The following is a 13129-nucleotide window of genomic DNA, read 5'->3' on the forward strand; positions in this document are numbered from 1 at the left end:
AACCGTTTATAAGCAGTAAGCAATTTTTCAGATGCAGGGAGGGGACAACAAATCGATAAGAATGTCTGAATAAATGCACCTTTGCCTATATGTGAGCTGATAATTAAAATAAAAGTATGTAAAATAGGAACCAACAACCTTTTGACATTAAAATTTTGACACATTTTGTCACCTGGTGGGTTACTGTTACTAATAATTAGTAATTATCCTTTTTCAAAGGACAATTTGAATACAGTAATTAACAATATCATCTGAAATACTTCACCACATCAGCAAAAAGAGTAACGGAAGTCTACAATTACAGCAATGTTAACTCAGAGAGACCCTTTTATCGTATGTTTGTGAGTAGCAATAGCAGTGCATTGCCCTGTTGTGGAAACTGGACCTGCAGCGCCATCTAAAGGCTAGTATGTGCAAATCGTGTTGCAAAAGCTCTTCCGAGTGGACTACACTTGTTTGTTTGTGACAACACAAACGAATTATATTCACAGAAACACGGAAGATGAAACTTTTCCATTAATTTGCATCCGTTTGCATTAATTGCCGACGTGCCGTATTTTGTAATTACAATGGGCAGGAGATTATATTTATATCGTTCTCCGTGTTGTTCAAGCCATTGAAATAAGCAATAACAACCCCAAAAAAATGCTGCTTTCACCATCTCCCACTGATAACCGCGGTGTTTACTCGTGTTCAGGCCGTGCTGTGACTCGTGCGTTGTGCTTTTGCTGTGGGTGTGTGGGTGGGTGGGATTTCGCTCACGCTGCGGCTGACTGGACAGAGCAACAGTCAGAAAACAAGTTTGGTGCTACAAGATTTCTGACATGGAGTCGCTGAAGAAAAGTCACCGCTTGTTGTTGTGGTGTGTCTTCGTGCTGTGTGTTCAGCTGCCTTTGACGGGAGGTAAGGTCTTAAAACTGAACCTCAGCTCAAAGCTAAAAGGAAGCGATATGTTTTAAAGGCATGCTATGGTTTGTCCGTCGTTACACCGCTGGGTTGAACAGTGCGTAGGCCTGTGTTATTTGCGCTCTCTGGTGTGTGTTTACTTTGGGTTTGGAGGGGTTCGTGTTTTTAGACTGCGGGGAGAAATGTAAATACATTTATTAATGTTACCTAACCAACTTTCCTGAATGTCGACACTGTATTTTGCTTGTATCACGTAACTTGCGAACCAACGTTAGCACACTGCGTACATGCACGTATCCGAGTAAAAGTGCACGTCTGTCGTTTGTTTCGAAAGACTCTTTAAAAGAAAGAATCAGGGCTTCACCTCTTTTTTAACCTCGTCTGAGTGCTTACTGCATTAGCATTCTTTGTATTTCGCCTCAGGGTGGCTAATCACCGCAGATTTGAAGTGAAAACACAAGTTTTTGCGCCTATGCTGTACTAGAACTCCATATTAGCACATAACCTTATTTCCAAAAATAAATTGATAAATAAAATCATGCCACCATTTGCCAGACACAGAATAGAGACGCTAATAAAAGAGGAACTGTGGTCACAAGTTGGAAACAACCAACTGGGTTATGACGCAAAGCGTCTCAAGTTTTATGAATTTGACTGCTGATTTCCCATTTTTGTTCTTATTAATGTGCTTTAAGGGCATCGGTTTGAAATTTAATAATGGACATAGCTTTACAGGCCTCAGTTTTAGTTTAATTAGCTTATCACGATGCCAAAACAATTGTGCTTGCTTGCATTGTTCTTTAAACGGAATACCCAAAAGTAATTGGACACCTGGCACCTAAATGATTGTTTGACATCTATAGCAATCTATTCTAAGCCACATGGACAAAGAGGAGCCCGTGTTGCTTAGAATAGATTGTCATTTATATTGAGGTGAAGTTGTCTCTCACTGCAGGATAATAATCAGACTCAAGTAAAGCATTAGTGTGTTTATAGCAGAGGTGGGTAATTAATTTACCCAGGGGGCCCAGTTTCTCACATGACCCGTTGGGTAAATTAATTGCCCACCCCTGATTAGGGAGCTGTGGAAAGGCACAAGGCTTTTTGTGACTGAACAGCAAGGAGATAGAAGTACATGTTTCCTTTTCAGTTATCTTCATAACCACAATCCTCAGAGGCTTTGCACAAGATGCAAATGGTTTGAGATGTAACAAAAGCAAAAATGTGAGGTTGTTGCTCCCAAAACCTTAAAAAAAAAGTTGTAGTGGGTAAGACCAAACAAGTGGCATCAAAATGGTGAACAGATGAAAGTTGTAAAGCAGCATCAAACATGGTGGAACATGTCTAGCTAGCAATAGCGCATCACCCTGGCATTCATTGATTTCACTGCAGACAGGAGCAACAGATTGAAAACAGAGGTTTGCTGGAGTATAGGTCATGTGATGATTCATGACAGTGACACAAAGTGGAATATCACGAAGACTGAGATTAGTCGGTCAACTAATCTAAGTCTGGCTGTGTACGCCACACAGTGGGCTGCATTAGTCCTGGCAAAGAATGCTAAAGAAGATCCAGAACCTCGGGTAGTTGTAACCAGGGTTTTAATAGTTTTGCAATTTTCATTAGTTTTTATTTTTATTTAGTTTTGACTTCAGATTTTCAATTTTATATCAGTTTTAATTAGTTTTTACCAATTGTTTGCTAGTTTAGTTTAGTTTTTATTTTTTTGAAAATCCTTAGTTTCAGTTTAGTTTTGATTAGTTTCAGTTATAGTTTTAGTTGTGTTTGCAATAATTAAGTGTAACAAAATCCCAGTTTCATCATATCAGTCATTCTCTTCTGCTTATCCTTGGGTATGTTGCTATTCCAGCTACCATACTGCACCCTGGACAGGTCGCCTGTCTGTCGCAGGGCTAACATGCAGAGACAGACAACTCACATTCCCACCTATGGGTTCTTTAAATAAATAAATAAAGGCCGATGAACAACCATTGATACCAGGCAACTATAAAATGTATATCTTGGCCCCAATGAGACTATTAACTCTCGCAGCACCGGGTGTTCGTAATTTTGGTTCAAGTGAATTGATAAACTTTTTGAAGGTAATTGACTCACACAGTTGTGTAGATATCCCAGTCCTGTTGTCTCGGGATGCATCACGCTGCCTTGCCTGGGGTTAGCTTCTGTTATCTGGGGATGAGGGTTGAGTGTGCTCCCTTACCTTCTCAAGGTAAGCTAGGTTAGCCTTCTTGTGTGAGCTTTTCAAGTGCACTTTAAGGTTTGTGGGATTTTTTTCCCTTTAGAAATGTCCCTCATAATTTGTCTGTTTCCACTACAAGACACTTGCTTTATCCAAAACACAGTCATATTCAAAGTAATCCCAAATTGGACTCTGGCGCTTTCTTCCGACTTTTCCTGACATGATTCTGCGCGTGGATGGAGCAGCAACACAGACGACTCGACTAACGTACTTGCCACCTGCTGGCATAATGAGACACAGCAAGAAAAAAAATCTGGAAACTAAACTTCATTTTCACCCTTGACTATTGTATGACACGCACACATCAATGAAAACTAAACACATTTTTGCTATAAATTCAGTTAATTTTAGTTAGTTTTGTAAACACTCATTCCAGTTTTAGTTAGTTTTCCTTTTTTTGTTTTTATTTTTATTTCCGTTAACAAAAATGTTTTTTCACTTCTAGTTTTTGTTATTTCGTTAGTTTTCGTTAACGATAATAACCTTGGTTGTAACCCTACAAACTTGGGGCACTTCTCCGACACACTTCATTGACAGTGTTGGTTTAAATTGTCCTGAACTGTAGGTCTCAGGGTGGCTCTCCATTGTTTCTTTCAGGCTGCCCCGCAGATGGACGAACCTGGGTGCCCTTTAAGGACAGATGTTACCACTTTGTCCATGGAGACGAAGACAAAATCAAAAGCTACAGCTTTGAAGATGCAAAAACTCAATGCAAAGGCTTTGGTAGATGACCGAGCCATGTTACGTTCAAATGTTTCCTGTGTTTAAAAACAATAAGTCAAATCGACTGCATTATCAACGCGTGTGATTACGCGTTCATATTTACTGTGATTGTTTTCCTAGAACTTTTGACGATCCAGAGTGAGGAGGAGAATAAATTTGTCATCGACTATAGCCCCAAAGTGTGGAAAAACAGCCTGCCGGTCATCGTGTGGCTTGGAATGTATTACGACTCAAACAGTAAGTTTCAGGAAAATCTTTTGGCTAGTTTCATAACTAATTAACAGCATTGTTTGGAGGTCACTAGGTGGAAAACTGACAACAAATCTTGCGGAATATTGTGTGTTTGAGGTTTTTAAAGAGCGCTGTATCAAAGTCCATTATATTTTAGTAGCTGTAATTTTCTTTTTCAGTAAGGATTATACATAAATATCAGGGATTGTAACATCTAGTCATTTTACTGAATCAGAATAAATATAACAACAACTTTACCTCTCTTTTTTTTCTAAGCAGTTGTAGAATATATTGTGTCAGCTAAAACTGACGGCTTTTTTCACATTTGACAAGTTCGACATGGACTATAAAACATTGTTAAAGTGACCTAAATTTTCTGCTTGTGCCAGCTACTTTTAAAAGCTTGCATTACAGTACAGCATTGACTCATTCTTTTCTTTACATCCTAGCAAAGTTTCAGGAAATCCTGTGGGGGATGTACCTAACCTAAACGCACATCAGTAGTGAGGGCAAAAAGATGGACATCACTTCTGTGTCTGTCTGTGAATGCTAGAGGAATGCTGAAGCTTAATGAAAATATACTCTTTAACTATAGTTGCCCTAAAACCTCTAAATATGTGAAATAACGATTCATGTGTCTGGTCAGCTCAAAACATGACGTGGCTTCACGACAACGCGGTGACTTTCTCTAACTGGGAGGATGGCTCTTTGACGTCAGATCTCGTGGCCATGGATAAATGTGCAGCTCTGCACACAAACACAGGAAAGTGGGAAATTGTCAGTTGCAGTGGTGACCTGGAGAATGGGGTAATCTGTGAAGCCGCCCAGGGTGAGATTTCTTTTCTTTCTTTTTTTTATGTTGCACTGGAATTTGAATCTGTCACTTCAGAAAACAGGGCTGCGATTGGTGCCTCACATTGTGTTTTCTGTCTTTATTTGCTTTTCAGATAAAGAGAAAGCCAAGCGGAGTAAGTCAACCTTTGAGCTTTATTTGCCCACGGTTTCTGTGGTTTTCCTGTGGTTTTTGGTACTAATTGTGACCTCCCTTATTTTGTTAATCGTCTCCCTCAGAACCTAGCGCAGTGCTCTCTGCCCTCGTCATTCTCAGCGTGGTGGCTATCGTGGGAGTCTCAGCTGTTGTTTGGTTTCTGCACCAGAAGCACAACTTTGGCTCCGGCATCGTCACGGCATTCGAGTACCACCCTCCGTTCCGAGTCCCTGACACAGACCAATCGTGCCTGGTGGAGGCTGAGGAGACTGATAGCACACCATAGGAGAACGTTCGCTCTCTTCCTAAATAAGAAACACCAAACCCTTCCCCATGGGTGGCTGTTTTTTCTTTTTCTTTTTCCTTCCCATTCAATGAGAAGTCCACTCTTAAAATTGTTACTCAAGCAGTTTGGGATTAACGCATGTCAGTGGCATGACTCAGAATAATGTTTGTTTGGGAGACATGTGATGCTAAGCATTTCTCTTTTACATCTACGTGCTTTTTAGTCACCTGCACTAACAACAGATCATTTGTAAATATCTCTGATTGGTGTATTTTCCTCAGCTACCACTGGGCGTTAATGTCAGGTTACACGTCAGACACTACAGAATGGTCAATAGCGGTTCCTATTTTGCAAATGCACTAATGGTTTCCTTAAGTGGTGTGCAAGATTATATGAGGAGTGTGACTTTCATGTGTTTTGTGTGCATGCAGGAATTTTTGTTACAGAGTTAATTCAGCTTGGTTTGGAGTCCCGCAAACTTGAGGGTGAACAAGAAGGGATATTAACAAGTTTTGGGGGGGATTTTTGCCACTTTATACACAAGAGATTTATGTATCTCATGTGTTTTTTTTTAAAAAATGCAATCAATAATGTTTTTGTTTTTTCCTTGTTGTTCAGATTATTCAAACTCCTACTTCAAGCCAAAGCTAAGACAACCTTGTAACCTGGTCAAGGTTACGTTTTATACATTTAAGTGTTAACAGAGCTCCGTATGAGCCATACTGGAATATAACAAATAAAAAGCTTGAAACTTGCTTTAAAAAAAAAAAAAAAAAAAAAAAAACCTACAAAAAACAAAATAGTCCAGTATTTCTTCCAATAGTTAGAGGACTCTTTTAATTGCTTCATCCAAACAAGAAAGCATGAGCAGCCACCTTGTTATTTCATGCACAATGATGTTGCAATTTAGGTGAACAAAAATCCACAAAAATAAAAGCTTGTCCTAAATGACTGTAACTTTATAAGACTTTAAGGTAACTTTATGAGATGTCCTGGCAGAATGCTTTTATATTTGTTTTCCTCTGCTGTTTCTCGTTTATGGAAAGCACATGGAATCCTTTCTGTCCCGACTATACAGCCAGTAAATATTTAAACTGTTAATTCATTCCAGGATTTCAATGTGTATCACACTTTAAAGGGTTAAAAGACTGTGGGATTAAATGTTTACTTGCTGCCCTGTGGAAAAGCCAATCTTACTATTAGAATTTTTAGAAAAAAACCCGAGTGTGAATGATTATAGGGGATTAAAGCATGATGTGAATATGGAATGAGTATATTGCAGAAGAATGGCAGGAACCTTTGTATGATGCTGATTTTGTTTTCTCCAATAAATTTGCACAAATTTATTAAAATCATATTTTGTCTTTGTAATAATGGGTAATCGGGGGAATATGGAAAAGTCCACTCAAATACACAGCACATTCTTTTTAAAGCACTAATGCATAATATATAAGATTCATTTGGTATGATTTTTAATAGTATGCCACAAGTAACCCTATTGCTTTTTTAGTAATGCCATTTCAGAAAATAGGAATACTTTCTAGTCAGTCTTATATTTCCCATTTATGCTAGATATATAATATCTACATGTCCCTGCATAAATTAGACTGGAAGAATGACCTGGACTACCAAAATCAGAGTCTGTGAAAATCATTCTTAATCACTGTCAGCTGAAGGGTGTCTGTCCCTGTAAGAGTCCATCGGTTCTGTTGACATTTTAGTGTGAAGCTGAGATGAAACAGAATTGAAAGAAGTCAGCAGGATATCCTTCACTTTCATGCACGTCTAATTTCAGATTTCCAAGAAGCCTGCAATCCATCAAAGTTTCTTCAGAAATTGTCAGCGGATGCCTCTTTGCTGGGCAAATACACTTTCTTGATATGTTTTTTTTTTAACATTTTACAAGGAATGATTAAAAGCAGTTGTGAAGCAGCATTTACTGATGCAGCACATTGATAGAGAATCTTTGTAAACACCTTTTCTTTTCTTCCTGGCAGTCAAGGTAATTTCTAGATTTGGCCACAAGGTGGGATAGTGGAACAAATGTATCTTGAGTCTGTTTATTATGGTCACTGGAAATAGAACATTTCTTCCACAAATAAAAAAAAAAGGTCTAGAAACATATAAAACAATTAGTTTTAAACAGCTTGTGTTAGTAATTAATAAGAATGATTTCTAGCATGTCTCTTAAGATTTCTATTAGAATAAAGTATTGTTCAGCACAGGTTATGTGTGGTTCTTGATTTTAAACTGTTGTAGTAACAAAACACTGAGAAATTAAAGGATTATTAATTTAATAAATGTTAAATCTGAATACATTTTAATTAAAAAAAACTCACTGGACACTTTATTATGTACACGTTGCTAGTATCAGGCAGGACCTACTTTTGCTTTATGAACTGTCCTAACTCTTTGTGGCAGATTCAGAGAGGTGATGGAAACATTCCTCAGACATTTTGACTCATTTTGACATTATAGTATCACACAGTTGCTGCAGATTTATAGACTGCACATCCAAATTAGAATCATCTATTCAACCACATACCAAAGGTGCTCTACTGGATTGAGATCTGGTGACTGTGGAGGCCATTTGAGTACAAGGACCTTATTGTCATGCTGAAGAAATCATTTTTCATTATCCTGCTGGAAGCAGATATACACTGTAGTTATAAATGGACTGAATGGTCAGCAAAACTACTTGGGAAAGCTTTAAACAATGTTCAGTTGGTACTAAAGGTCTCAATTTGTGCCGAGAAAATATTCCCCACACCATTACACCACTATCAGCCTAAAGTCTGTTATAGAATAGGATGGATCAATGACTTCAGGGTTTTTTTTTATGTTAAATTGTCAACTTAATGCCCAAATATTGCAGCAAAAATCAAGAATTCTCAGAACAGGCAACATTTTTCCAATCTTCTGTTGCCCAGTGTTGGTCAGCTTCTACAAACTGTATCCAAAGTTTCCTTATATTACAGCAGTGGCTACATCAACATGTTGTGTGTTCAGAGATGCTCTTCTGCATTTGTTGGTGGTGTTGACACCTTTTGGTGGATATACAAGCCATTGACATGTCTCCTCCTCTTTATTATCCCAGCTGATCACTGGATCTTGTTCTTTCCATTCAGCTGAGTCCTCAGGACTTACCCTCTGAAGCTTGCAGCTTTCCTAGCGGCCTGTTCATGGTTCCCATTTGCCTGTAGGATTCACAGGTACTTCTAGCTGTCCTCAATGTTTGCAATGTTGCCTTCTGGTGCTCTATCTACCTGCCAATTTCTTTCTGTGCCCCACTCATGTATCTTATTTGCTTCCACGTGGTACTGAGGCAGGTTATTGGTTGGTAGTTGGATCAAACTGTTCCAGGCTTCAGTTCCGCCTCCATTAGCAGCTGGTTCATCTGTGCAGCCAGATGCAGGGTCCCATTCTTCATACTGGAGACCTTGTGATAGTTACTGGATCCTGTTCAAGGAGGTTGCATGGTCTGGGTGATGGTATCACCCCCCCCCCCCCCCCCCCCTTGCCATAGCATTTGTGTTGTACCTCATCAAGCAGTTCCTTCTTCCGAATGTTGGAACACTGAGCTACTAGTTATTTTGACATCCGTTTGGATGCTGGGTATCAAAGATTCCGTAGGTCCCAAGTCCTCTTCATGCAAGCCCTTCTGCTGGGGTTACTTGTCTAGTAGCATTCCATCAACGCCCTGTTCTTGTCTGTTGCCCACTTATGCCTCCTTGTTCCAGTAGCCCTCTTGTCATCAGTGTGTCCTGGTTCCTCAACACCTGACACAAACCTTGTTAATCTGGGCGACATCCTAGCTGGTATCGAATATTGAACTAGTTCATTATTACAAAAGCAAGGGGAGGCCATGTACTGTTTCAGTCCAGTGAAGTATTTAGCTATTGGATAATTCACATTTTGTCAGTAGAATGAACTTAATCTGTGATTTTATTTTTTAATGGCTTTACCAACATATGCAAGTCCACATTGAAGGGTGTGTCGAATCTATAACATGAGTGCACTAGATAACAATGTGACAGCATTAACTGCATAGTCATGGTTTGGTTTCAGATGTTAATGCAGTGTTAAACAGCATCATAAATTTATAGCTCAGGTCTTTCAAAGTTACAGCCCTGTATATCTCTATGTCCATATTCATATGTATTAGTTATCCTACAATCGAGTAGTGAGTTAAAAGCATGCAATATAAGATAATTTATTAGATATATAACTATAATGCAAGTATTCAGCTGGAAATGTGATCTGAATCAGTGTCTTAAATTTTTTAAACAATTATTACAGTAGGATCACTGATCACTAATCTAATTTTTGAAGTTCCAGTTCCAAACTTAGCTTAGTCATACTGCTATATCCTCAGAATCCATCTTTCTAGATACACTGTAGATATTTTGCTGTCATATACTGCTCTGTTTTCTCATCACAAAAGCGGCACTGTCTGATTTTCTCTCTTACAACAGGAAACAAATTGAATTCACACTTCTGCCACACCACTGCTCAGAGCAGGAAGAGGTCAACCCAGAATGATTAATTAAAATGAACACTTGTACGTGTGAATGAAATACGCCATACAGTAATGTGACAGAAAAACACTTGAAGCCAAGAAATATCTGCATCATGCACTGAGTGAACTTATGTATCAATAAAATATGGCACAGAAATGAAATGCATGACTTGCTCATAGGCTTAGTAATACAAATACACACAGCGGAGCACTGACTCTTTATGCATTAAGGCCGTTTCCTGCCTTACGGGTTTTGGTTGAACCTTTTGTCTCTTTCTCACGATTGTGTTGGATATCAGTTATTTCTGTCTGTGCTCGTTTTCTATTCATGTGCCTGTCCTTCCTGGGAAAGGTGCCTGTACACAGAGCATCTGTTTCTCTTGTCCTTCATTCTGGTCATCTCATGTTTCTCCTCCATTTACTATCCTGGAACATGCTCCAATTAACAGAAGAAAACAAAGACTACTATGCAAATGACTGCTTTCTGACCAGTCACTTCACTTATTTGCACCCCACGGGACTGATGTGAATTATATTACATTTTGCATGTCTTTACTCTTATATAAATTTCATGCAGTACCACATACCTTATGATTTGATTTGTTGTGAAAGCCAAACTAAATGCTAAAAAATGAATGAAAATGATCACAATGCAGTTTTAGTTTACACACATAGCTGCAAACTTAAGAGATTAATGTACAGGTTTAGCCCACTTTAGCCCACACTGTGCAATATGCTAAATCAAATGTATGTGCTGGAAGGCTTAGGTGTGAAAAGGATCACAACATTGTGCACTGACATAATTTCAATGATTTAAATATGACAGAAAAACAACAGTGGCAGTGAGTCCAATTCTTGTGTCTTGAGGGCATTCTGTGTTTTCTGTGAAGTGATAATAATAAGAACAAAACAAACGCACATCTTGTTTTCTATCAATCTTTCGAGACATCATCTTTGCTGCGTCTTTGATATCTAATTATACTTTCTAATCAAGACTCTGTAAAGGGGACTGACTACTTGCCCTTCCCCCCGCTTGCTGCTTTGCACCGCAGGCACTGACTGGGATTTTTATTTTAACAATTAGGATGACATTTTAATTTTATGATATGAAAAGCTGTGGCCAGAAAAAGACGTTCCTTTATCGTCGCTGTAAAAGTAAAAAGCCCAGCTATGCTGTGGCTCGGAGGACAAATGTATGAAATCTTTTCAGCGTGTTTGTCCATTTGGTGCTTTCTGTGACGGCTGCATAATGGCAGAATTAAAAGGAGGAAAATCAATGGCCGCAAGGGACGTGGAACAGGTAAAGAAACATGTTATAGATTACAAATGCTGATGAGGGGGTTTGTTTCTCTACGTCTTTAATTCAAACATGCCTTTGTGCCTTAATTATTGTGTTTAACTGGAACTCATAACTGGAACTCATCTCTTTTTCTTTTTAATAAACAAACAAACGAAAAGATAACTACCCATTTTGTGTGTGTGTGTGTGTGAAACAAGCTGAAATTTCAAATCACATGGTTTTATCCTTATTTTTATAACCTTAATCTGCAGTACTAGTAGACATAAGCAGCACATTTCCCTATAGTTACATTCTTTCTAGGGAGTGTAACACTTTGTTTCCTGTTGCCAGTTGTGCGCTGTGATCAGAAAAACTAGAAACAGAGGCAGATGGAGGTACTGCCACTCAGAGAATAGTCTCTGTAAACCCTAGAGATGGATGTGTGGGAAAATCCCAGTAGATCAGCAGTTTCTGAAATACTCAGACCAGCCCATCTGGCACCAACCAGTATGCCATGTTCAAAGTTACTAAAATCACCTTTCTACCGCGTGATGATGCTCAGTTTGAACTTTAGCAGGATGTTTTTAGTCATGTCTAAACAAGCCTAAATGCACTGAGATGTGAGCAGATGGCCACATACTTGACCAAATGCAGCACTTTATTGAATGACAATATCACTTTTCTATACATTTTATTCCAGGAACCATCAAAGTAATAGTACGCTGATATTTTCTTTATAGGAGTCAAGACTTTTGGAAAGTTTGACAAGATGCACATGTAACTACTGGCATTGATACAATTGCAACCCCCTTAAATGAACTGTTTTACTGGGTACCTTACTTTGAATGTGTATTTATTTGTTTATTACTATAATTTGTATCCTTGCTAATACTGATGCTCAAGATCCACGATATGTGATCTTTACTGAGCTTGGTGTTGCATAATGTTTAGATGTATATGTTTGCAATGCTGCCATCTTAGAGACTACGATGCCACACAACTTTGCATGGTAGCCTCTTCGAACCCTGGAGCTGACGTCACTTCGCTCGAGTTGCTTGGAGAGTGAATCAGGAGGAGAGGCTCTTCAATCTGCGATCAGAGATCAACACGTTCAGCAGCGCGTTACCGACCAGCCGGACTCAATCACTGACCACTTCGCCTCTCATCTCTTTCAACAGCCCTTAAACTGACCGGGACGTAAATGAACACCTTTTCCTTTCCGCTTCTCCTTTTTTTAAGGAATACAAGACGATAATCAGGTGAGTTGACAACCTTCGCTCGTTAGGTTCACGCATGTCATGTATTATTTCACTCTTTCGCTCGTCTGGGATGGCTAAGCTAACTTCACCAGCAGCATCCTTTTACCGTACACTTGTCTTCAGTGAAGCTGTGTCCGCTCGGTGAGTTATAAAAAAAACATGAAAAAGTTGGTATTAAAAGTATGTAGAGCGGTTATGAATGCTGCTGCGGTAAACTTTGTTAAGGATATAACTGCTGTCATGTTTACACTGGAACTTGTGTATAAAAAGAAGACTTCGGTAAGCGGTTAATGCTAACAGTGATGTTCAGTACCTGGCGGCGGTGTTGCTCTCCGCGAGTCCGCAAACGTTACTGGAAAGTTAGCTATTAAATTTATAGCTCACTTTAGGCTTCTTGTAGGAGTGTGTCATGTTTAAAAGTAACGTCTGACTGCCCGCTTGTGTGGTATTTGTCGTGGGTTTAAGCTCGTGGCGTGTCATGAAATTGTCCAACAGCTGGATATAACACAAATGAGCTTCCGTAATGTTTAGCTAATAATAAATGATTCTGCATTAATGTGGCAGACGGGCTGCTCGCTCCCCACCTCTTGTCTTCCTTTTTTGTTTCTTCCTCTTAAAAGGAAAAGCACAGCTAACGCTGCAGCTGTGGTCTGAGCTGAAATGTAACCTTTGAGATTA

The 13129-nt window shown here is 39.1% G+C and overlaps 2 protein-coding genes across 6 annotated transcripts in view; both read left to right on the forward strand.

The window, feature by feature from the left end:
- The first annotated feature begins 755 nt into the window (after window positions 1-755).
- On the forward strand, window positions 756-6746 carry cd302 (CD302 molecule). Its single transcript, XM_006788538.3, has 6 exons — window positions 756-903; window positions 3764-3889; window positions 4010-4126; window positions 4767-4949; window positions 5068-5088; window positions 5192-6746. The coding sequence occupies exons 1-6, from the start codon at window positions 825-827 to the stop codon at window positions 5392-5394; spliced, it is 729 nt and encodes a 242-aa protein (XP_006788601.2). The 5' UTR covers window positions 756-824; the 3' UTR covers window positions 5395-6746.
- Window positions 6747-12246: 5500 nt separating this feature from the next.
- baz2bb (bromodomain adjacent to zinc finger domain, 2Bb) overlaps window positions 12247-13129 on the forward strand; it is a 52474-nt gene continuing 51591 nt past the window's right edge. For all 5 annotated transcript variants that reach the window (XM_087852918.1, XM_035906741.2, XM_035906743.2 and 2 more), the window contains exon 1: window positions 12247-12451. The gene's annotated coding sequence lies outside the window, so the exon portion shown is untranslated. The remainder of the gene's footprint in view (window positions 12452-13129) is intronic.

This window comes from Neolamprologus brichardi, chromosome 16, assembly GCF_056152115.1.
Source record: "Neolamprologus brichardi isolate AB-2024 chromosome 16, ASM5615211v1, whole genome shotgun sequence".
Classification (NCBI taxonomy): domain Eukaryota; kingdom Metazoa; phylum Chordata; class Actinopteri; order Cichliformes; family Cichlidae; genus Neolamprologus; species Neolamprologus brichardi.